The sequence below is a fragment of the Pempheris klunzingeri genome, chromosome 5, assembly GCF_042242105.1.
Source record: "Pempheris klunzingeri isolate RE-2024b chromosome 5, fPemKlu1.hap1, whole genome shotgun sequence".
NCBI lineage: Eukaryota > Metazoa > Chordata > Actinopteri > Acropomatiformes > Pempheridae > Pempheris > Pempheris klunzingeri.
Genome location: NC_092016.1, coordinates 7,911,921 through 7,938,046, shown reverse-complemented (window position 1 = coordinate 7,938,046; position 26,126 = coordinate 7,911,921). Strand labels below are relative to the sequence as shown.

The window sequence follows — 26,126 nt, the reverse complement described above, 5'->3', positions numbered from 1 at the left end:
TTCGTATGCCTTCACTTACATTTAAGTAATTATGTTTTCTTTATTTTTCACATGGCAGAGAGCATGGTTTGAAAAAGATGCAACACAGGAGCAGACAGTGAGTGCAGACTGCTCCAGGGACCTTAATGCTCACAATATTCTTATATTATATATAATATTAATATTATAATATTATTATATATAATATTCCCAATAAAAAAAATAGTACACTAAACAAACAAAAATGAAATAACATATTTTGTTTATTTAAGTTGTGTTTATCACCACAAACTGACAGCAGGTGTGAACTTTGATTCGATAATTTCTTGCACTGTGTTGGGAATAAAAAAGGTTGTTTTTTTGTTTTTTTGCCTCACTGTACAAGTTTACATTTGTTGTTTTGTAAGCACGTCGTCTATTCTCAAAAGTGGGACGACTGTTTCCAACAATGCATCTGACCAATGGATACAAACCTTTAATAGATCAACACTAATTGTATTGTGAATTAATAAAAATGGCCTAAAGTGAGTTTAGCTTAAACTACAGCCATCCCTCTCCCTAAATCCCCCTATCCACTGTCAACTGTGAATCCTGCACTTTAATTCTGCTGCTATGCCTCCACTCATCTTCATCCCACTTTACACCTGAACCTGAACTGTTACAATCATATAGATACACAGAGAGTTCACGCAACTCCTAACATTGTGCTCAATATCTATCATATCAGACTGTCCGTTTCCAAACTGTAAAATGGTAACAGTTTGTAAACATGAGAGCACCATCAGTCAGTTATTGCATCCTGTGTGTATATATATGTATCTATATTCAGGTCAAGTTACTCTAACGACTAATGCAGCCCCTATATTTGCATGTAGACTCCAGTAGTCTTTACCCTGCTCATTCTCCCCATTCATTTTCCTGGAAAATCCACATTTTCAAAGTATGCACCCTGATCCTCACCTCACCTTGATTTCTTCATCTCTCTCTTTCTTTGATCTTGCCAGCTCATTGTATTATTTTTCTCATTGCACGTGACGCACAGTTAACCTCATTTTGCATGTATTTCACAAGCGATGCGCCGCTGTCAGTTTTATCATGACATCCCAGTTTTCAGAGAGTCACCTCTGATCTTTCAACATTGAGGCCTAATCGAAAATCTAGCTTCAGGTTTGAGTTCACTCAGTTCTGAGTCTGACTGCATGTCACTTTTAGGCTGATCCTTTCATTTCATCACCTCTGCTGTGGAGGCACAGCTTACTAACACAGGTTTTTCTCCTTTACTCTCTGTGACTGTCTCTTTTTTCCTTCTTTCCCCCTCTCTTTTTCCCCTCTCTTTTTATTCCTCCTTTACCCCTTTATGATCTTCTCTACCTGTCACTTCTTGTCCCTGTTACCCACAATCCACCCTCTTACATTTAACTTTTTCTTTCTATTTCTATTCATTCTGCCCTCCCTTGTCTTTACCCTTCCTCTCTTTTGCATCTCCTTTTCTTTTTTGTTGGCATCTCTCTTCCTTTTTCCTTTCCCCTCTCCTCCCTCCCTCCCTCCCACCTCCCTCTTTCCTCCGTAGACCACATAGCCCACATCATAGAGCTGCTGGGCTGTATTCCGAGGCACTTTGCGCTCTCTGGAAAATATTCCCGGGAGTTCTTCAACCGAAGAGGTAGCCCTGGCCAGAGAGCTGGTGGGACTGGGACACACAGTTGTCTGAAATGGACAGAAATGGACGCTAGCAGAGACTCTGGACAACATATTAACTACCACCATGATAACTTGTGTTGTTGTGGATTTGATTTTGGCAATAATTGCATTTATTCTTTCAAGTTATGACAATAATGAGAAAAATTTTAATCTCAAAATCTTCACTACTTGAAGGTGTTTCAGTAGCCGTCCTTCTGCGAGTGTGTCCATGCAGTACCCCCGGGCAGCAGTGTGTGTCAGCTCCACACAGCCAGTCGTGTTGATGAGTGTGTGCATGCTGTAATGCTGAACCGTGCCTGTTCCCTCTGTGATGTATGTGGTGGTGGGCAGACCACATCGCTCTGATCATGGAGCTCCTTGGGAAGGTCCCACGCAAAGTGGTCGCTGCCGGGAAGTACAGCCGAGAGTTTTTCTCCAAGAAAGGTAAACGACACCGTGGTTAGTGGCAGGTTAGGTGGAGGGTAGGTCTGTTGTAGGGATAGCTGTAGTACAAGAGGAACTGCATAGAGAGCAGGTTTTTGTGTTGTAGTGGTCGAAAAGACAAGAATGGCGCTATACAAATACAGTCTATTTACCATTCACCATTTAATGGTTGCAGTACTTCCACTGAATTAAGTCAGTTCGGATAGTTTCAGGTAAGTTGTCAATCACAGCAAAAATGAACAATCAATTGTAGGGCTGGGCTATAATTCAGTATTCTACTTTACTTATATTGGTATTGAATTATGATGATATGATCACATTGTGTTTCAGTTTCGAGCCAAAGTTTCTGGTACTTTTGCTGAAACATTTGGCCAAACACATTCACAAAAACATGTTCACTGTTGAAATTATTATTAAAAATTATTTTACGAGATCATGCTCTCTAAATTTAGAAATGGAATGGAATTGTGATTAAAAGTGTAACTGTGAACATCAATTCAATTATTTTACATGTAATATTGCCTAGATTTCTCATATTGTAACATACTGGACTCTTGGTAATATTAGTAACATTATCACCCACCCCTACTAAATTGACATTCAAATACTTAGTTGTGATTGTCTTAATCATCTGGCGCTGGCATGCAGCAACATGGAGAATTTAATTCACTACAATCGGAGACAAAAGAAGATTTTTTCTTTCCCTCCGTAATCAGAAAATACCTTATCTTAATATAGACTTCAGGAAATTTGGCTTGTAGTAGACAAAACAATAGATGATCAGGTGATTCCTCCTAATAATATTCTTCTCAGCAACTGAATTCTGTGAAATAACAACCAGTTAAGTCATGTTAAAGTAAAGTCATACTCCCAGTAGAGCAAGGCTTACCTTACTGCCTCTAAGGTCTTAAGTGTGTCATACACCTCTCTGATTCTGCTCATCTTTGAGCCTGGTAAGTGTATGCATCTGTATTTGGTACAGCTGATAACCCTTGCACTCTCTCATTTATTCTCTTTTTTCTTTCTCTCAATCTCCCTCCCTTTCTGCTCATATATTCTTCATAATGTGTCATGAGACCTGAATATTCTGCCTTTGATGTTGTCTCTATCTGAGGTCTGAGCCTGCACTTGATGTCTCAATGTTCTCCCTTTTATCTCCTGGCACTCTGTTAATCTAGTCTGACTTTCTCGCTCTGTGTCTCTGGGCTTCTCCTGTCTGCCACGCTGCCTTCGGCCGTGCAGCGCGATTGAGCGGCCTTCTCACCCTGTTTCCATCACACACACACACACACACACACACACACACACACCGATCTGTATTGAATTTGGAGGGAAAAGTAGATACATCAATTGGAGACAAAACAATTGAAACATACTCAACTTTTATCAGAATGCAGAGCCAAATATTACAAACATACAGCAATCTGTGGCAAGCAGTGTCTCCATTAATGCAAAAAAAAACAGGTTTGTGTAGTCAGAAATCACATTTCAACACCGTGCCTTGATCTATTTCATGTACAATACAAGGAAAAACCTTGATGAATGGTCTCCTTTCCCCCATCTCGTGTTCTCCAATCAGTGCGCAGGAAGAGGAGGTTACCATGGCAGCCGCGGTTTGAACTGGACTTCTGGTCTCGTTCGCTTCCATCATTAATCATTCTCTTATACTTTTTCCTTCTCTGTCAGTCTTGTGCTCCCAGCCAATCATTTTCTTCCTGCCTTTAATAATGAACACCTTCCTGTCTTTGTCTGTTTCCATCACGTCTCCACTTCTCCGTCTCTTTCTAGCCGTCTCTTGCCGTCTGTCCTTGTGGTTTTCAGCCAAGACTCTACAGGTTTCCACTCCCTCGTAGTAGCACATCACTGATCAGCACACGTTCAAACAGAGAGCTTGAACTAATTAGTGAAGCAATCAGCTGCTGTAGTGTCTGGCTGGAGCCTGCAGCATCATGGCCCGCTATGGCATCTGATTAAAGGCTCATATCACCCAAGCAACCGAAAAATCTTACCTAACTCTAGTGTAATCAAGCCATGCAGATAGTTTGGGATAAACTGTGAGATATACGAATGGATTTTTTGTTTGTGTGCACAATAGATTGAAAAAATTACATTTGAAAATTCAATGGCAATATCCTTTTTTCAAAAACAACGTCCTGGTTTCTAGATGAATGCCTAAAAGGATATCTATCAATAGTAAGTCTAGCATCGAAACTTGTTTCAGTTGGATCAATTTGAAACATAAACGATTGTGTCTTATATCACTGTTTATTTCAGTGAACTTTGTAAAGCACTATGAGACACTCTGTTGTGGTATTGGGCTATACAAATAAAATTGAATTGAATTGAATAAAATAAATTGAATTGAATATTAGATCATGTTCTTTCTGCTATTTTACTATGCATGTGAACAGTGATCACCTTGTTAGTTCAGATAAATCACACATTTAACATGCATCTGATTAACAGAAAAGTAAAAAGAAATCCCCAATGTGTGGCTAATCACTCAGAGGTGATGGAAATGTAGTCAGTATCCCATTAATTTTTCCTTCATTTATTCACCTCATATATCGTGACACTTCGCTCCCTCTTAGAAGATACATTAGCTGCTTTTAATAACAAAAAGCATTGACGTTGAAATCTGTAATCCTGGCCCTGTTATTATTTGATATGTACCCCGACTCTGGACTTCACACACTTCATTGTGAGCTGTGTTCATCTGAACTACTCTGTTAAATAAGAAATAGTCCCTTCTCACACTGCTGACTGCGTGTTCTGTGGATTATTCCCAGTAACAGGGATGGCATTACCTCTGGAGAAAGATGTTGCGGAGGATTGTTATATCTATATTGTTATATTGTTAAGATTGTTGTATTTTGTATGTATTTTTTCAATGGTATGAGCAGCAGGAACTAATTTTTTGTTTAACTCTACTGTACTGGGGCAGAGGCAGAAATCTCATTAAGTGAATAGTCGTAAAACTAGAAGTATCTGTGTGGCTTGATATCATGAGAGTTAAATGATGAGGCTGGTTTTATTCTGTTTTTTTATTTCAACAAATCCCATGAAAAAACCAAAACCAAAACCAACAATGCGTTCATCAGTTTCTCTATGCCTTCATGGTTCCGTACCCAATCTGTGGCTGTCAGACCTAAAGTTATTTGTTCCCACTGATGACATAAATAAAAATAAACATAGTTTTTGATATGATTTTTGATAATAATAATTTTATTTCCATTGTTGTTTTTAGCAAATGGTAGTCAAATAGGAGGAACTAGTGTATTTGCAGGGACTATTTTCAGCTGTGTAATAACGTGTATTTGGTGGCAGACGGTGTATGTGGGATTTGCTCATAATAAACCACAACGCCCATGTTCACCGTAATGAAGGAACACGTCAGCCAGTCGAACAGTGGAGCTCAAAACTGTGTTTTTAATAGTTTTCAGACAGGAATGGAGCTCCATAGCACAAGGGAGTAAGCTACATCGGGCTTTAGCTGAATAATATTTGTCCGTAGGATCCATTCATCATTGATTCTCGTATTTTCTTTGGATTTGTTGAAAACAAAAATAATAATGATAATACTATGACCAGTCTTATCCTTTAAGTAAGAATGTATGTTTTTTTTTTTTGACATTTAAGTGAGCCAACCCTCTTTTTTTTTTCCCCACACAATCTCAAATGCCATCATTGACTCTGCTCCCTATCGCCCCCTGCAGGTGAGTTGCGACACATCACCAAGCTGAAGCCGTGGTCCCTGTTTGACGTGCTGGTGGAGAAGTACGGCTGGTCGCACGAGGACGCCGGCCACTTCACCCACTTCCTGCTGCCCATGCTGGAGATGGTGCCCGAGAAGAGGGCCTCGGCCGGCGAATGCCTCAACCACCCCTGGATCAACTCGTAGCCACAATCTCTGATCAGACGCCCTCCTCCCTCTGTCCCCCAACTGTTAGCCCAAACATCGCCCTGGCTGGAGACAAACCATGTTGGAGTAGATGAGAAAGACTTATTCTTTCCTGCCCTATCCCACACATCCATTATCTGCTTATGTGAGTAGGCTTAAGACCCACACACATCTTCTCCCAAAAGGAATGTAAAGACAAGCTAATGGAGTTAACATGACATAGTAGCTGTGTCTTCCAAAACATCTCCCAAGAATCAGACATTTTGAAGATGGATGCTGCTCCCGCCGAAAAAGGGAGGAGTCAGGGAAAGAGATGTGCTTTCTTCCACTCTTCTTCGGTCAAGATGTCAGCTTGTCCCTTCCTTCTAATCTCCCCCTGATTCTCAGTTTTAACTTGTTTGGATCCAGTCATGGGCCACTGACAGCTGCTGATCTTGTGAAGTGAAAGAAAAGTCAACAAGAAGCCCCATCGCAGTGCCGACCCAGAGCTCCATCTGCCATGATCCTTACATAGCCAGGGCCTCAAAGACAGACCGGTGCGTTTTTTTTTGGTTTTTCTTTTTCTGGTGGAAATGAGCACGTGTGCCTGTGCTAAAGATCCACCGACATAGACCGCTCTCCTCTCTTTCCAGCCCAGTTGCCTCACCCTACTATGGAAGAAGCACCCACATCTGACTAAAAGTTTACACCCTGAATTCTTCCATGAATCCAATCCAGAAAAAAAAAAAAACCCTCTGTTGTGCCCTCCCCCCATCCCCCTTCTCTCCCAGGAGCTTTATGCTCCTGCCGGGGGTCACCTCAGAGAACAGGAGGGCAGCCAGTCCTCCAGGGGCACCACACTGACCGTTGCCTCTCTGACAGAGACAGATAGAAAAAGTGCGGGATGAGCAAAAAAAAAAACAAAATACAATCAATTTAACCTGGAGGAGAACCGCTTGGTCATTAAAAGACTATTTTTAAAATGCATGGAGGGACTGATGGATCAGCATGAGCGGATATGACAAATGGACGATGGATACGTTATTTTATTTGTGTGTTTTGCTGGTTTCGTTCCTGTTTCATCACCTCTGTTGGACATAATGCTAGAAAGAATTATGTTGGAATACATTAGTGCCCCCTCTGAGGAAGGTAACTATGTTACAACCCCTTCTTCTCCGGTTTTTGACTGACATTCCTAAATCTTGGTCCGTCATTCCTGACTTCAATTCCCAAGAACAGTTCTGTTGAGTCCTGCTGTGGCACGTTTACCTGATCTGATTGGTACTATTCCCCCCTTTTTCCCCTATAGAGGAACCCTTTGATCCCTGAGCTTCTCCAGAAAGGGGATGGTCACATGGAGGTTGCACTTGTCTTTGTAGATGTCCTTCAGGGATTTGAAACCTTTGTACATAGAACTGAGATCTTGCAACGCAGGTAAGCGACCGTGGACAAAGTTTCAACACACAAGCATCATTCCAAAAATCAGAGGCATAACTTGACTTCCTCTGATACAGTGATGGGTGGGGGGCGGGTGGGCGGGCAGGCTGCCATGGCTCCGGCCCTGGAGGAATGTTCAGACTGAACTGTGCCACCTGGTGGCTCAATGAGAGTATTGCATTGCCTCACACTGCTGCTGCTCTCAGTGCCAACGCTCCAAGACGTTCCACTATTATCTCTCCACTTAATCTCTGTTTCTCTGTCACATACACACAGACACACACAAAAACTCGCATCATCACAATTAGTCCAGTTGCCTATTTTTCGCAATAAATGAAAAAAGATGAGTATAAGTAAATGGTGAGATATTTTTAAAAACTATTTAATTCATTAAAAAAAAAAGAGAACAACAAAAAAAAGAAAACAACTTTTCTCTGGTTGTTGTGACCGTGACAGAATTTCGTCTTATACTGAGGTGATTGTGTTTGTCTATTAGAGCTGTTTTTATTTCTTTTGTCATTATTATTAATTATTATTATTATTGAAAGGTTTTTTTACACAGTTGTCACCTCTCCCCTCCCTCCTTACTTGAACAGTGCTGCTCTCTCTGGGCTATTGATGGTGATTTAAAAAAAATCAACAGTTTTGCAATAAAGGTAATGTGATAAGTTTTTTTGCACCAAAACCTCCTGATCTCACTCTTTCAGCCATGCTGACTGTTCTTCCTGATGACATTGACAGAACCACGTCTTTTGTCTGTGTTTTTCATTGACAGATTTAATAAAATTGTAAATTAATGGATCTTGTGCCCTTGATGTAGTGAATTGTCTGCTTTGAAGATGCATCAGTCAACCTCACTGAAAGGGTCAGAAAACTTCCGACTGGTAGTTAGAGGCAAGAAAGCAAATAAAAAGACCAGTAGGAATAGATTCCCTTTTTTATTGATACTTTATGTATGATTCATAAAAGTATTCCTTCTATTTGAATGGAAAGTTAAAAGATATGGGTCAGTTGTGAGAACAATTAGCCAAAGACTTCATATTGTCTACAACATACATAAGACATTGTCTATAAGAACAAATGCAACAGTATATTGTGATTCACACTGAAGCAAATATGGTCCATTAGACAATATTATCTAGGATGCAATAAAAGGTGAAGTGATAAAAGACATCCTGAGATCAATATTAGTCGTTAAAAAAATAAAAAACATGCTTTTAAGTACCAGCAAGGGATTTTGCTGTATTTTCTTTTCTATCTTCTATCACTACAAATGGTCTCCGGTGCCATCTGTGTGTCTGACTCCATTAACACTCAATAAACAAGTGGTGCCTCATATAAAACACATATACTCTAGTTCATTAGGCTCTGTTAGAGGTGCCTTAGGGTTGGATTTAGGTGGGTGAAATGTTCGTACTACAAACCAGACCATAGATGATAAAATTCAAGAGCAACGGCGATGAAAGTCGAAACATCACCAATGTAGAACTCAGTGAGGTATTTATGGCGTCAGCACTGCTAAAATGTAGTGATGAGACGGTGAACGTATGATCCACTGTGGAATCTTGCATTGTAAGCTTGTAGACCACCATTATCGTGGCATTAGGAGGGTACACTAAACACATGTACAGTACTGTATGTATCGATTTATATATGTATATAGTATACAGGAATTTGTAGCTGTGTGTGCCTGTCTGTGTGTGATGCATTGTTCTTGAGCTGTTTCTGTAGAAGTGTGTGTATGTATGTGCGAGTGTCAGAGCAGTGAGGCACAGTTCTTTAGCAGAAGGGGTTTCGCCAATTCCAGGATGTCCAAGTTCGGGTCGAGTGACCTGCCCAGACCCTCCAGGACCATGATGGCAAACACAATGGACGCAAAATTACTCTCCAGCTTCACCTACAGAGACAATCAGTAAGGACATCAGTAAGTGATCGCGTCACGGAGCTCAATCTAACTGTTTAAGTTCAGTCTGTTAAGTGTGGCATAAAAACTCATAGCACAGTAGCCATCTGTCTGCAACAGTTATCAGATCATTATTGTTTCTGTGGAGCCTTTTCATAAGCTCCACAAAGCAGCAACTCAGCGCAAAGAAGAACATTTTATCGTAATTTTTTCCCCAAGATAAAACTGTTAAAACTTAACTTACTTAAGAAAACCTTATTAGGACCGCAGGAACAGCAGTGTGACTGAAGCTTACGCTTCAAAGAGGAGGGTTTTGGACAAGATGAGTGTAATGAATGCAACCTCGTGATGTTTTACCTTGTGTTTGATAAGTAGACCAAAGACTCTGGAGAGCAAGTCAGCCACTTGGATCTATAAACATAAAAAAGCCAGTCAACAAAACATGTCAATAGTAATCAGACATTTAAAACAGGCAAACTTCCTGCTAATGGAATATTTTCTAGGAAAACCTGTCAGTGTTAAACTGATAGTTTGGTTAATTTTCCTCTTTGAACCCAAGTTCCTAATAGCATATATAATCATGAATAACTCCCTTCATTTGAAGGTTTTCTGATAAGAATGGAGGGTCTTTGGAAAGCATTGCAACCACTGAGGCAACTTTGTTTAATTTGCACACAGGTTTCCATTCTACACAGCGACCGTGAGAACAGGACATAAAGTGAAAATAATAAAACCAAATAGTGTATATTAAGTCAGAAATGAGCGCTCTAGTAGCACACAACACAAGCCAGGAGCAGAGTAAAACAGATATCAAGCCAGGGTGTATTATTGTAATAACAATCGCAGAATGATGGCCAAAATTCAATTTCTTTTCCAATGTCCTCTACAGTTGAATATAGTAACATAATCATCATCATCATCAGAAACACAAATCTAGGTTTGTACCTTCCCCAGAGAGATCGTGCTGCTGAGGGCCTGGTCTACCAGCTGGGCCATCTCCTTCTTAAACTGTGGCACGTCTTTGCACTCGTTGGCCCGGGCATGATTCAGGAACAACTCCGCCACTCGCTCACCCTGAAGAAAGGAAATCCAAACCAAGCTGGAGGTTTTCTTTGACCGACAGAGTGCGCTCCTTTCTTGTTGGATATTTATTCTATCCAAGAAGCATTTTTAAGGAGTTAAAGGCTGACTAAATTTGCAGGGAAAAAGTTTAAAATTTAGAAATGCGTAAAACAGGTTTTAAAATATGTTCTGCTACATGTCAATGCCAATATTCCCTGATTTTCACACAAAGTTATCCCTGAAATTCCTGATCTGGAAAAGGTCTACAAAAAGGTTTCTTTACATTCAAGAAAGCACATTCAAGAATAAGGAATGCACTCATTAACATAAATGAAAACTGCTGTTGCAAAGATCCCGAACATTTACCGAAAAATAAAACCCTTAAAAAATAAAAACTAAACCGATATGAGAGTTTTAAAAAGAGAATCTTCCCTATGCACAATTTCACTGAAAGTCTGGATGAATATAATTACATGCTTGAATCCCAGTGCTCTACATGTACAATCCTTTTATCCACTTGGCTATCCTACCGCCATAGTTCAGCATGGAAAACTTCACGTATGTATCCTTTCCCTCATTACCTGACGCAGCACCACAGCTCTGAAGACAGCCTTGAAGTTGGCAAGATCATGGTCACTGAGCTGGGCTACGATGCCGGCGTCCAGCAGCACCAGCTGGAAAGGACACGGATCTGGCCTGATGCTGACCACCACTGTGTCCCACAAGTCGGTGAGGGTGGTCTTACCATGGGCCTCCCCTGAGATACTAGCACTGTCGCTGGAGCCAGGAGGAGGCCCCAAACACTGGACCAGAATGTTCCCGGGGTGGAGATCCCCGTGGACGAAGTTGTCCACAAAAACCTGGAATATAGATGTGGAGAAGGAGACAATGTAACAATGACAGAGATATAAAGCGAACATACAGTCGTAAGTAAAACCAAATATTCTTTGTTTAAACAAGTGCAGACAGGGAGACGCTGATGTATCTCACCATCTTCAGCATGGTGTCTGCTCCCATCCTGGCTATTCTCCTCTTCATCTCCTGAGGAATCTCAGAGCTCAGGTACTTGGATACGGGCTCACTCTCCTGAACAAAAAGTTTGAACATAAACTGAGCACTGTTGGCCTCATTTATGAGGAACTAAAAAGATATTCATTCAACCAGAATACTTCTGTTACCTATAAATAACACTGTATCACATGTGTGACCTGCTTGCACCGTATATTTACCAATTTATCACTGAATCCCTTCAATCAGAAGAATCATAGATATTAAATCATTCTGCACTCACTTCAAAAGTTTCCACTAAAATGGTCCTGGTGATAAATGGTCGTAACGGAGTTGGGAACTTGACGTAATCCACATCACGGAAATTTTCACGGAAACGCTCCATGTTTCTGGCCTCAAAACGGAGATCAATCTGGAATAAAAGTTTAGCCGCATCACTGAAACGATTAGACTCCTCCAGCTTGCTTTCCACGTCGTTATTTCTTTTCATGCTTTAAAACGTAATATGACGTGATGCTTTACATGCAGACACACTGGTTTACAAGGTCAATGCAGAAATGCAAATAAATTGAGGAGTCTTCATTGATCACAAAAAGACAAATCGGCTCATGTGTGTAATTTAACAAGTAAGATATGCACTTTTGAAAATTGTTCATTATTACTTTAAATGGGGGGGGGGGGGTCTGAATATTCCTACCTGTTTGGTCATGAGCTTCTCAAACTCGTTTACTATCTCACACAGACTGAGCCACTTGAGCCCAGGTAGGCAGTTCAGGAGCCAACTGCCTGCTTTCATCAGCAGCAGGTCAATTTCCACCTGACTCCTTACGCCTGGATGGACCACCTGTAATAAACCAGATATCATTTATAAGCCTGTGCTGACAAGCTAAGAAATGCAGGACAGTATGTCATATATACGTGTGTAGGTATGACAGAATGATCAATCAGAAACTGTGGTTTTCACACACACACCTTAATAGCCACAGGTATCATATGCCCCTTATCTGTGCTGCTCTCCTCGTGCTGCCCCTCAGGGTGACTTCTCTCCTCATAGCCCTCCTCCTCCTTACTGCCCGTCCAGAGCTGCCACAAGGAGCTGGCCACTCCTCCCAGACCAGGGATCTCCCAGGCCTCCAGCAAGTCTTCTTTCTCCAACTCCTCCACCAGCGACTGGAAGGCTTGGTCCTCCACCTGGTCCACCTTCGCCCAGCCTCTGTACACCTGGGCCACGCTTCCCGAACCCACTGGCTCTTTGCTCTCAAACACTAACACCCTCCTCCAGGCCTCCCCGAAAGCCCTCCTGAGACATTGCTTGGTGTGAGCCCATGAATGAGGTTTCACCTTGACGTGGAGTCTGGAGAAGCGCTCACAGAACTCCTTAGAGAAGATGTCCCGCCTGGTGCTGGCCCACTGCCCCAGCTTGATGAAAGTGGGACCAGATGTTTCGGTCACCCACAGCAGGGCATCCAGCCAGTGCACTGCACAGCGAGAGGACATCAGAGCCAAGGGGGAGAAGAGGAGAAGGGGGCCAAATTTGAGGAGCAGCACCAACGCACGTAAGCTGAGGCGGAGGAAAAATATAACTTTGTGCACTTGGACTTTGGCTACAGACTTTCTGTCTGCGGTTCGGGATGAAAAAGTTGCTTCCTGGCAACTGGCTGCAATGGATGACGCATTGACTGCACCCCAACACAGCAAAGTAACCTTGGGTATCTGCGTTAAGATCTGCCCTCTCTTAACGAAACATGTCCTGGAGGAGTTCTGGATGAGTCTAGTTCTGGTGAGGGAGCCTCCTTTCTGGAAAGCGTGCCTCAGGTTGAGAAGGGCTGCTCTCGCTCCGAAAGCCATCACGGTCATCATGTCAGATGGCTGTTAGCTGAGTCCAGGAGGTCAGCAGCTCCACATGTGCCTGTCTTGTACTGTGAGACTTTCGCAAAATCATCAGTAAACCCCTGTGATTTCCATGTTAACATCCAGAGGATTATGGCTGGGATTCCACCTTTAAAAAGAGAGAGGCAACCTGGATTAATGCTATGTTAAACTAGCTAAAAGAGCCATTACCATTCACTACAAATAAACTGCGTTCCTTTGACTTACGGTCAGCGGCGGTTACTGTAGTTTCCTTTACACAAAAGGAGACTGGATTTCCTCTTTTTCCACTGTCGACAACTGAGACATTTCATGGTTCAGCTGGGGTTACTGTACCAGTCAGAAAACATCATTCATTTCAAATGGAAACAGAACAACCGATGAAAACATTGCAATGACGGACGATTCACTTCCGGGTATGAAGTGTCACCGATGACATCACATGGCTTCGTCTTAAAGGCGCACAGTCACCATATTTTTTTTTTTTGAAGCTCTGACAGGTAACATAAGTGTCTTGTTTTGTCTAAAAATGATGATGCTTTACAAAACCGACTGACGAAGTTTTCACGGATGATTCACGGTACGTTAAAGGCCTAGCTAACTACTATGCTAACTACTGCTAAAACTATAACCCTGACATGCTTTGCATGGTATCCATATTGGCTGTATAAAATAGTTTATGAGTATAATATACTCATATGTATAAGAATGGTATACTTTTTGCAATTAAGTGCACAGACGCCAAATGCCCTGTAGATGGAGACATATCACACGTCATTCTGGGTGCCCGTTCCGTTTGTCTTTCCCCTTCTCTTTTGGAGGAAACAAGCAGCAAGGAAATGAAGGGAGGAAAGATGGATGCAAGAATGAACATGATAATTTAGATGGTCGTGGGCTTACAGACCTTTTTCACAGCAGGTGTTTTTACCTCCAGCAGTTAAAAGACAACATTAACATTAAAGATGGCGCTGTTCCATTAAGTGTCTCATAAAGCCCCTCCAGCGAGCCAGCATGTAGTATTTGCTCATCCAAATGGAATACAGCCTTCATTACTGTTTAAAACTTTTCCTGCTCTCACATATTAAAATATCTGCTGTGAAAAAATGTGTTTTTGTTTTGTTCGTAAATGAACAAACAAAACTTATAAAAAAGGAACTTTTTTAGTCCCTCTAATCTCTCGGTTTCATGAACAAAATCAGTCGCCCTTTTGTCGTAGTCTTTGTCAGTGTTTTGGGTCCTGAATTATGTCCATTTCCCACATTTTTCTCACAATGTTGTGTCTATTTTTTCATAATGTAGATTTCCTCTACTATCTCTATGTATTGTTCCAGAGGAGAGGGATCCACTTTACCCTATTTCCTTGTGATAGCTTTTTTTTCCCACTATTAACATTTGGACGAGATACCTATCTCTTATTCATACATTTTCTTCAGTATAATTAAAATGACTCAGATAGCGCGCCATGTAGCTCACATGGACAACATATTGTAGTATCCTTTGCAAAAGTTTGTGTACTGTGTCTCTTTTCCATTTCATACTTCTTTCTTCTTTTTCTTCAAAAATGTCTTAAAAAATCCATCGCCTATGAACAGTTTTCAATACATTTTTTGTAAATTGACTATTTGACCAGTAATTTCACTTTCTCTCAGGTACAACAAACAGAGACACCACAGAAATATGGGACACAAGGACATACATACAGTATGTTATCTGTAACCTTGCAAGACATTTTATATAACTTAATGCCTAAGTATTTTCTAGGTGGCTGATCAGTTGTTGATAGGTACTTTTGCAGGCAGAACAGAGTTTACAGTATGTGGTCTGGGCATTAATGGAAGTGTCATTAAAATGTGCTTCCTGATGGGACACTGTGTTTTCCTGAATCGTGTTCCTGTGAGATAACTTAAGAGGTAAAATCTGTTTCTGGATCATAAAGGAAAGAACGAGGCAGGGAGCAAAACACACCATGGGTTTGATTTTTTTTTAAATTGTCATTTCCTCTGCTTAAACCAGGGGTCTTGCAAACAGCCCACTACGCACCATCAAGGACTGAGAACTTGTCCCGGCCATGTTCCCAGTCACGGTGCGAGTCCCCTGGACAGTGGGCTCAGTACGCCCCCAGGATCCCAGCTGTAGGCCTGATAGAGGACCCAGCAACACAATAAGGTAGGATAAACGCCAAACAGATGTTGCTGGCCCCCACCTCCCACCCTGATCCCCCCAGAGCTATTGACAGGCAAGCCAGGCTTTTTAGATCACTCTTGCATTTCAAAGGCGAGGTCAGGGTTTGGGCTCAGAGGTCAGCAGGATAGTTCCTCAGCTGAGGTGACGCTGTTAGCAGCTGAGGCCCCTATACATGCATTTATATGGAGATACTTAGCCTTATTATACCCAATCATGTGTGCATATACAGTTTTCATACTTGTGTGTCTATGTTCTTCTGCTTGTTAGTGCAGTTGGGAATCTTTTAGCAGTGGAAAGTAACTAAGTACAATACATTTACACAAATACTGTACCTACGTGAGATTCTTTTTCCATTTGATGGTATAGTCCACTACAGTGCACTACATTTATTTTACCACTGTAGTTACCAGATTGTATGCTCAAAACATATGATCATTTTGATGGTCAGCTTATAAAATATGACACATTTTTATAGATAAAGTGGTTATAACAGCATAAAAGCCACACTACCACATTGAAATACTGCTGATGTGTTCATGCATTAGCAATGATTATCCAATTATACAATAATGTAACTCTAAAATGCTGCATAATGATCACTTTCTTTTAGCTAATAACATGTCTGTACTTAAACTGACGTGAAATTTAGAATAGATAAGTTATTGCTACTCTCACTGAGGTTAGTTCACCACACGTAGCCCCGTGCATTTTGAACATACTGTACCTATTGATGCGCACTGTGCAATATTAAACTCAATTGCTCCCAGTACTCCTCATGAATTTCGCGTTCAAACCTTCGAAGTAAAATAAATCTCGTTCCACGCAGTTTGGCAGCATCAGGTATCATGGGTAAATTCAGAATCCAATGCGATCAAATGCAATCACCCTTGAACAAAAGCTCTGGAAAGCCACTAAAAGCCCTCAGTGTTTTGCTTGTATGTAAATGTACACTGGGAACTAGGGCTTCACAAAGTAGCACAGTGCTGAATCAACCTTTGTGAAACTTCATATAGCCCTAGCTAATGTACAGCAGTATTATTGCATGGCTGTTGTGTTAAATTGCATCAGATTATACAGGCTTTGGTGATGTTGTGTCTAACCCATTTGGGCTGCCACGAAGACTCATCATCAAATTGTTTGCACAACCAACAGTACAAAATCAAGGGGTATCCACTTTCCAAGTATGAAATATAAAGAATAGAAGCAAATTCTGTGACAAACTGAAAGTCGAGGATGTAAAATGACCTAAAAGATTAAACAATTACTGAATCACTGAAGCTTCACTGAAGCTACTGTATAGAACAATGTTTTTAAGTGAAATACCTGAGATGTCACTTTGATACATGCACTCTTACATCAAATTAGAATTTCTGGTTGTCCGTAAAACACACATTTGGAAAAACGGACTTGCCAGAGAGGGCTTGAACAGGTCAATTATTAATCACACTGGTCATCAGTATGCATGTCCAGCCTTGTTTCCTGCTCTCTCACGTTTTTCTGTTTTTTTCCACAGGACCATTAAGCTACTCTGCAGCCATGGGCCTGATGGCGAGCTGGACTCCCCAGTTTGTATTCTCTCACTGAGCAGAGTTCAGCGGTAATCAACCTGAACACTGCCAAACCATTTTCTGTCTGAAAACACTTAGTCTCACCACACACAGCATTCAGCACACGCCGCTTGTTCTTCTACACCACTTACAGTTGTTGTTGTTGCTGTGGACTGGCACATGCGAATCAGTAAACAAAATCTTGCACAGATAAATTAGATGAACATGTTGTCCCCTCACTGAAATAGGAAGAGCGGCCCTTGGGCTTCTTTAATTGGTTCCCGGAGGAGGCTTTTATTTATGTATTCAGTTGGGCTCAGCTTTGCCCCTTCCTGCTCCATTCCTTTTTTTTTTTTTTTTTTTTTTAGCAGGACACTCAGTTTCCCCGGCAACGAGGGCTCCAATTGCCCAGCCAGCTGCAGATTAGTTCAGCGGTGGGGGTTTTGGGTGGGTGGGAGGGGATGTGGAGTGGGGTGATGATGGAAAATGGAGAGGGTGGAGAGAGAAGGAGAGAGGAAGAGAGCAAGAGTGGGGCGGCATGAGGGACGGAGAGGTGGGAAAAGTTTGAGAAGGGGGGAGAGAGAGAGAGAGAGAGAGAGAGAGAGAGAGAGAGAGAAGGAGCCAGCGTCATTGAGAGACAGGAGACCAAAGTGAGTGAGTGTGTTTCAGAGCTGAGAGTGGAGAAGGAGCTGTAAACATTTTAGCCCGGAGGCTGGACGGAAGGAGGGATTTCCCTGACTTTGTGCCTTTTTCAAACTTTTGGTGCGCTTGGAGCAGCACTCTGTGTCCTTGTCTCTGTGTGTATATGTGGGAGGTACAGGCAGGGGCTATGCAAAGTGAGAGAAGTCGGAGGCAGGGGTAGGGGTGTACAAAACGTGGAAGAGGGAGAGAGGGGGGGAAAGACAAACTACTCTGAAGGAAAGGAACCATGCAAGTGGATGCTGTCTTCTGCGGAGTCAGGTTACGCAAAATGAGAAACTACTCAAGGAGCACTTCATCAGGGCTCAACCAGCTCAGAGAGGTAATGTGAAGAGTTTAAATGTGTCCATGTGTGACAGTGTGTGTGTTTGCATGCTTTCTTCTTCTACTTCTTATTCTTTTCTCTTAAAACAAAGTTAGTTAAGTTAGGTTTTTTTTCAGTACAGCTCTACACTTTTTCATCAATGATAGAGATGAATCAAAGTGATCTGCTCAGTTGGAAAATCATTTATCCAGTTTGAGGATCTTCATGCACGTGCACCTACTTATCCTTCCCACATATTCTGTGCAGTCTAAATGTAAATGCTTGCGCGTGACCTTGAATGTGTCAGGGTGCACGTGTGTGTCCATGAACAGAGTGTTTATGGTTGTTTAAAGCAATATGGATGGTACATGTTCGGATGGGGTTTTGTCTGTGTTTATTTGAGCTGTGTTTCATTCTGGACTGCTGTGGCTCCAGTTAAAGTATGTCTGAGTGTTGCTCAAGTAGCCAGCCTCAAACTGTCTGCACCAAGTCCATTACTGCTGCCCACAAGAGACTCGTCTGTACCTCACTGAAGTATTTCAGCACCCGTGAGCTCACATACACACACACACACACACACACACTCAATGGCTGTCACCTCTCATCTCCTTATTAAATGAGTGTAGATAGATGGCTCGGTGACCATTTGGATAACATTCAGAGTGTGCGCTAAAACCATCACATTCCAAACCGGCTTGTTGTGGTGGGGGAGAGAGAAAAGAGGAGAGGATAAATGAGATGAGCATTCTTCACTGTGAACAAAGACACCTCTTCATGCAGAGTCCCAGCGCCTGTATTGTTGTGAGGAGGTAGGCAGGGGTGGAGACCTCCCCTGGGAAGACAGAGGAGTTTAGCTTCAGGTGGCTCAGGAAAGTCAGCTTTTCAAGGATTAGGAATAACAATTTGTTTGCAGATTCACAAACAGCCATTAAAACTGCGCTGCTGGGATTGAAAGTTCTACAGTGTGCCTTGTACAGGAACACAGGAACAGTGAGTATATGAATGGGACGCCAGTGAACATTTAGAGGCATAACCTTAATAGTTTAATGAAAGATAAAGATACTGAAGACAGATCATGACAGTTTTTACCTTTCCCCATTTAACCACCTTCTGCCTTGTGCCCTTGAAAATACTAACTTTGAATTTCCAGCAGCTTGTTCAGAACATTTAGATAAATTGGACAATTAGCTGAAGCAGCGACAGCCACAGTGGCTAAACAGAAAACAGCACTACCTCAATGCATGGGTGAATGAAACACCACTGACCACTCAGACTCCACCATAATATAAACAGAATATGGCTGTTTAAATGTAGCTTACTGTAAGAACTTGATTAGTTCCAAGAAAAATATAAATGACAATTTATGACATTCATGTTGCTTATCCACAAAAAATAGTTGTGTGACTTTAAATGCACCATGTGGAGTTTTCATTGTAATCAAACATGACTTTGTTATATTTCTGATCAGAAGGCACCCTTAAGGCCTAACAAACATTATTCCCTACTTCATTTACAAAGAGTTTTTAATGTTTGGAAATCTTGTGAAACTTGCGAAACCAACTTCCTCCTCTTCTTCTTCTCACAATTGCTGTATCGTTGCCTTACCATCACCAACTGGCCAAATGTGGAATTGCAGGAAACAGGCACAACTTTTAGTAGCTTTCTTGAAAAGTTCCTTCAATGAACATGGTGTGTTTTTTTTAGCAGTTTTATTTACCAGTTTGGCAAGTGAATGTACAGACCACATTAGCAGCTAATGTTTTCCACTATGTTTTCCAGTTGAGGTATGAATGTCCACATCATTATTGTCCACTGCAACCAGAGTAAAAATGTAAAATGTTATACTTTTGCTTCTGGCACGCAGATACAATATGTCCTTTATACATTTACAATTCGTCATACAAACAAACAAAAATTTCTTTGCAAGAAATTATCTCTCTATTATACCACTAGGAGTCAAAAACTCCGCATGGCACCTTTAAGGTTGATGCACATCATTATATTTTGTGTATCTGTGTGTTGTGACTCAACTATATCACTTCATCTGAGATAGCAGATGCTCTGTTGCATGTCATACCACAGTGCAACAGGAATGTCCGCTGTGTCCTATAGGCAGTGACCCTTAAGAGATGGTTATCAATCAGCCAACGTAATCCATCTCTGCAGCTTCCTGAGGCCTTTTACTTCAGCCTGCTGAGCAATCATTCAACTCAAGAGCACGATCCATGGAACTTGCAACACAGGAACATTTGATTTAATAGGCCCGAGTTCGGTTTGGGACAATTTTCTGTACTGCCTCTTGAATCCAGTGTTCTTTTCTTATTGGCATGAATGAACAGTTTTACTGACCACAAATCAACATTCCTCAGCTCTCCTGTGTCTGCCGGTCTTCAGGTTGTATTTACTTAACTGGGTAAGGTTGAGAGTTTATTGAATTGAGACTGGCTGAGTCTCCGGCGTAGTGAAGAGAAGGTTTATAGAGTTGGAGATAAAGATACAGGGACCGTCTGTCTGCTAGTCAGCAAGGTTGTAATAAGTGGGCTGCAATCTTGTAAAGGGGCTCTGGTGTGGAGCCATTGTATGTATGTGTGTGTGTGTGTGTGTGTTACTAGTGTTACTATCACACACACACAGTGGTCTGTCAGATTGGGTCAGTTGTTTACATTCTGAGTCAGGGGCAGAGGCTAACTGTCTGCATGACTGCTGTGCAAGACAATGTGCACTGTGGTGGAAAAGAGAGTAATTGTAACCTTGTATTCATCACTCAGAACATTCACACTCTCACCGCCTCAGTATTCCTCTCTGAATGACTCATTTTACTCCCTGATGCACACTCATTCATTCTCAGGGTATTTTTCTCTAATTGCTTATTTTCATCTGTTTCTTTCATTCTTTTCTGTCTTTCACACCAAAACACTGACAAACTCATATTCATAGAATTCTTCATCTATGTTTTCGCTCTTTGTGACTTGTGATTTCAAGGATACACACTGACATAAACACACCCTGACATATCAACAGATGCAACACATGAGGTCTTAGATCCACACAGTGGAGGTTAATGGAATTTTTTATTTGTCTGCATGCCTTGTATGGGGAAAAGAAAACTCCTGGAAACTCAAACACCAGATGTTTAGGATCATGACAAGTCGTCATCTCTCACAACTGAATTAGCTTGTTACTTTTTTCTTGGAAGCTTGAAAATCAGTGATTAGTATGAGTCATTAGAGGGCAAATTCATCCAGGAAAATAGTGTTTAACTTCACATTGACGCTATGGGCTCAATTTACAAGAATGTTATTCATCAGATGCCTGTTTCATACATAGAGGTGATTTACATTAAATTTTTTTACCAATATGTACAATGGGTGTGTTAGTGTATGTGTTTATGGGCACATTTTTTAGCGTGTATGTGTAGCATATGTGTGTACATATACAGAAGTCTGCATACAAATTACTGTAGTCATGTGAACACATGGAAACCGTGGTGATTTTTCATTGTTTAACTTCAGTTGATGACATTTTCCCGAATGAAGTGATAATAAATCGTATGTACATATTGTGTGTGTGTGTGTGCGTGTGCATGTGTGCGTGTTAGCGGATGCAGCCAGTGACATCTGTCTTCTCTATTCTCTTCTGCTCAGAAAAGTGACAGCAGGGCTTTAGGAGGTTACAGCCCATCCTCCCCTCCTCTTACAGGAACTGGCTTTTGACAGGCACTCTGCAGGGCGGCCTGCAACCTAAAGACCCCACCAGGCCAATCTCCTGCCGTCCCCGAGCTGCTGTTGTTACCACAGTGACACACTCAAAAAGAATGTGTCCTGTGGTGATGGTGAAAGAATTCCTCTTGTTTCGAAGATACGGTGGCGGGTATTGTCTGTGATGTTGGTAGATGGCCATGGGTTTAGTCTTGATGAAAAACAACCCTAACCCCCCCCCCCGCTCTCTCTCTCTCTCACACACACACACACATATGCATGGATAATGCATACCATCATAGACACCCGTAACCCTGTCCTTGTAAGAGTCGAACCAACACACATACATACATGCATGGATAATGCATACCATCACACTGGATACTGGAGGCATTTATCCAGTCGGCAGCTGGCCATTTTTTTTTCATTAGATGCACCCTTAACCCTGACACACACATATTTATGCACACACTCTTTCTCTTATAGCCTCTCGCTTGCAAGCTGTTGCTCTGTCTGACAGCTTTGCTCTGCTAAATGTCTAATATGTATCAAAAAGAAATCGGACCACGGCTTGAGAAAAAATGGTTGCTGTGACTCTAATTGGGACATCTAACAGGACATGGCAGGATGAATGCCTGTCCTGCTGCGTTGTTTACACAGACTACAGTAAAGAATGCGAATCTCTAGCGGAGTTCAGTCTGCGACAGAGTGGCAAAGACAGAGGCAGCTACAGTTTGATTGCCGACTGTAAGATGTGGGCAGGGAGAATCATAACAGCAAACCGATGCTGATGAAGATCATCCAAAAGCCCAGTGTTTCCAGCTCGGTTTGGCTTTGCAGCCCGTGCCCACTGGCAGTGTGTGGCGGTGGCATAGATCCGAACGTGCACACTCCAGAACACAACAGACAAAATCAGGCACAGACAGACTCAAACACAGACATGGAAAACCAGAGCATGACACTGACACATGGATACAAACACGTGCGTGCACATACTTACATACTGACATACTGCACTTGCACATGAACATGCATCTACCATTCGCCTGACATCCCCAGCTTGAAAGAAGAACTTATGCGGGGATGGCTGCTGTCTGGCCAGGAATGAGTCCATCTGGGTTCAAAGTGTAACTGTAATGTGGCTGTACAGCTTGCTGATTTAGGCTTGGCCTGCCATGTTATAATGAGGATTCCAAGCAAAATGGGAAAAGGTTACTGCATGCTTTGTTAGTCTGGTTATGTGCAGCGTGTGCGTGTAATACTTGAAATGGAAAAACTGTAAGAGAATTGACGTCAAATCATTTTAGGAGTTTCTGTCGTCTCTTCTCTTCTCTTCTCTTCTCTTCTCTTCTCTTCTCTTCTCTAGCAGTTAAGCACGAAAAGAATTTTGTTTACCTGTCAATTTAAGGATCCACTTTATAATGAGAATTAAAACGGTGTCTGGAGGTTCATCCAAGTGTAACAACTTAATGAGTAGATACTCCAGACACACTGTAGACACAGAGGAGCTTTGATCATACCAAATCATATCTAAACACTGTCTTGTTAAGTTCTGGAGCAGGGAAAGTAGTGGTTATTTCTTTGTCTGTCTCCAGCGTAATGATGGTTCCAATAATCTCATCCTTTATTATGCAGCTTTCCGTATAGTGTCAAGTAGCATCTGCTGACCTGGTGTCAATCTACATCAGTCGTTTTTAATCCTGTATAGATGTGTAGTTTGCATAGGGATAGGCTCAGTTACTTTACAAAAATATACATTTTTTATATAAAACCTCTCTTTTTGTTATATTGCTCAGTATTTCTAATATAATACTGAAATGCTTAATCAATTAGTTGATCAACAGACATGGTTGCAGTTTCAGAAATGCCTCAAGCATGTTGCAGTTGCTCTGATTTAGACTAAAATTTAGCCTTCAAAGCATATTTGCCATGTGCTGAGTACAATTTGTCCTGTGGAGATGACGATGGAAACGCACACCGTTAGATCCGTTTAGTTTGGCTTGCTTCAGCAGTGCTAAACACCCCTCTTCATTTCACTAGTTTTTTTGTTCACTGGCGGTCTTGGCCCAGACTCACAGTTGCCGGTCACGGGGTGTGTGGAGGTCAAAAACGTCGGCTCTGACTGTGACTCTGGAGTTTACACTCCGGAAGAGCACTTTCCCAAGCTCTCGCCTTGTTCGGCTCCCCCGGGGATCGGCGGGTGAATTATAAAAATCTGTTTCTGTGCAGGCATGCAGAGGAGCAGGGGAGCAGGGATGGGACCGGGGAGCTCTGGTGGGAATTCTCAAGCGCAACCCTTAAAAAGCAAAGGGGGAAAAAAACAGGAAGGAAAAGGAGAAGAGAGGATTTTGGCTTTGGAGCTCAGCTCAGAGACTGCGGCTTGGAGGAGAAACTTGATCTGGGGCCCAGAGAATAATGTTAGTGCGCTGAAGAAGCCAGGTTATTGGTGAAAGGATCTACCAGGTCCACTCGCTGCTGCACTTTCTCTGTGGTGGAGCCTGTTTAAGAGAGAAAAGGTTTTACCATTAGGCTTAAAAAGCCCACATTGTATGTCAGCACAATGTAATATCAGATAGTTGTAAATACTGCTCTCTGTAGGGCATTGTTTTTTTTTCCCTGTGAATGATAGTGTATTCAATGACACTTCCTCATGTGTGTGTAAAACCCAGGCCCCTTGGGTGTTGTTAACAGCAGAGACAGGTTTTGTCTGAGTTGTAAGACATGCAATACCTGTCTCCTGTGTTGGGCATGGTACGGCTGTGGTCGCAGATGATAAACGGTGTGTGTCTGTCACCTGGTATATTACCTGTGGGTGTTTATAAATTAACTCACCCATTAAAATTCATCACTGTATGCCAAATAGCAAGGCTCATTGCCAGGAAGAGCTCCATGGCTTCTTTTGTTTGGCAAACATTCCTGTCATTGGCTGTATTTACTCTGTCAGTGATGATTTATGCTTACTGCAACCACAGTGCTCCAACCACAGGTGCATCTACACCAAGGACTTGTTCCTTACTGCTGTATGAGCCCCTGAAGTGTATTAATTTGTCTTTTGCAGGAGGAGAGCGGAATACAGAAATATTTACAGGGATAGCGGGCTTTTCAGATTCAGAACAGCTTAATTGTCCAACGTGAACAGATTGAAATTCATCTTTGACTTCGAGTCTATAATCACACTAGTGGCTCTGCAAAGCTGTGCTTAGGCTTAAAAGTAAAAGCTAAGGTCAGCATGCTCATGCTCACAAAGACAACGCTAATGCTGATGTTTAACAGGTACAATGTTAAAATATGTTCACCATCTTGGTTTAGTGTGTAAACACGCTACCAGTTTGTAATTAGCACAAGTGCTAGATGAAAAGTCCCAGAATCACCAAAATGTATTCATCCTAGGGAATGTATGAATTTCCTGGCAATCCACCCAATAGTTGCTGAGACATGTCACTTCACTCAAAACCACAAATGTCAAAATCATGGCGGCATTACAGAGGGAGTCAGCAGATCACCAAAATCATTAGAATATATCCTCAAGGGTAACTGGATATCTGTAGAAATTTCCATTGCAATCCATCCCGTCGAGATATTTCAGCTGGGGCCATGCTTTTTGAATACATGGCTGAGAAGATTATAGAGAGAAACAGTAGAATATGGCTTTGCAAGAAGTAGCAACATTTAAAGTGTCTAAAAATAAGCAAATATATTTATGGAGGAGTTTGGATTAGATAAAAACAATTCATCTATCTTATATCAGTATCACATCAATATCGTGTGCTTCTAACAAAATAGTCTGTGCAACTGTATCTTTCAGAGTCTTTCCTCAAAGGCATTCATGGTGATGTATTTGGCTGTACAAGAGAAAAAAGATCAAACCCTGCTTACCTTCTCACAATTGTACACCTAACCAGTGACTGTATAAAGTCAGGTTGCCCCCAATGCCCCCGATTCTACTGTTGAAAATGTGGTTTCAGAAGCTGTTAAACAGTCCAAGAAGCACATTTGTTCAAAGCAGGTGGGAAGGTGAGGCCTTTTAGCTTCACCAAATGTTACAGGGCTTTCTGAAGCTGAAGTACCAAACGTGCCAAATGTGGATTTTTAGATTTCACAGAGGCAGCGTTGATGGGCGTGTTTAGGCCAAAGTGAAAGCTGTTTAAAAGCGGCCCTGACAAAAGTTGGCATGGGCACTGGTCTGCGGAGCCAGCGGGGTAATTGGGAGCAGACTAGGGATGAGTCAGGAGATGATGGGAGCTTTCTGTCTATGGGGAGGAGGGGCTAACATGTCTGTGGGAGGGAGTCGAAGGACAGATGCTGGACAGAGTCTGTAAGGAGACGTAACATGACACCCTCTCCCAGATGGGGGGATAGACACAGATTTGTTTGCTCTGCCTCCAAGACAGATTCATCCTCCTCATCCACTACTTTTTCTCCTCTCATCGGG

At 41.9% G+C, this 26,126-nt stretch overlaps 3 protein-coding genes across 5 annotated transcripts in view; 2 read left to right on the top strand and 1 right to left on the bottom strand.

Annotated features, from left to right (window-relative positions):
* The window catches only part of srpk2 (SRSF protein kinase 2), a 66,073-nt gene extending 57,720 nt beyond the window's left edge, over positions 1–8,353 (top strand). For all 3 annotated transcript variants that reach the window (XM_070830110.1, XM_070830108.1, XM_070830111.1), the window contains 2 exons: positions 2,011–2,103; positions 5,820–8,353. In XM_070830110.1, coding sequence (XP_070686211.1) covers positions 2,011–2,103; positions 5,820–6,004 — 278 coding nt within the window. In that variant the 3' untranslated portion in view covers positions 6,005–8,353. The remainder of the gene's footprint in view (positions 1–2,010; positions 2,104–5,819) is intronic.
* Positions 8,354–8,355: 2 nt separating this feature from the next.
* adck2 (aarF domain containing kinase 2) lies at positions 8,356–13,657 on the bottom strand. The gene is made up of 9 exons (XM_070830112.1): positions 13,491–13,657; positions 12,366–13,392; positions 12,091–12,237; positions 11,677–11,805; positions 11,376–11,471; positions 10,967–11,245; positions 10,269–10,397; positions 9,681–9,734; positions 8,356–9,317 (listed from the first exon to the last, which is right to left on the bottom strand). Exons 2-9 carry the CDS (start codon positions 13,251–13,253, stop codon positions 9,177–9,179), a joined length of 1,863 nt encoding a protein of 620 aa, XP_070686213.1. The 5' UTR covers positions 13,254–13,392; positions 13,491–13,657; the 3' UTR covers positions 8,356–9,176.
* A 4,229-nt stretch (positions 13,658–17,886) lies between these two features.
* LOC139200967 (DENN domain-containing protein 2A) overlaps positions 17,887–26,126 on the top strand; it is a 33,399-nt gene continuing 25,159 nt past the window's right edge. Inside the window, exon 1 of the mRNA XM_070830157.1 lies at positions 17,887–18,014. The gene's annotated coding sequence lies outside the window, so the exon portion shown is untranslated. The remainder of the gene's footprint in view (positions 18,015–26,126) is intronic.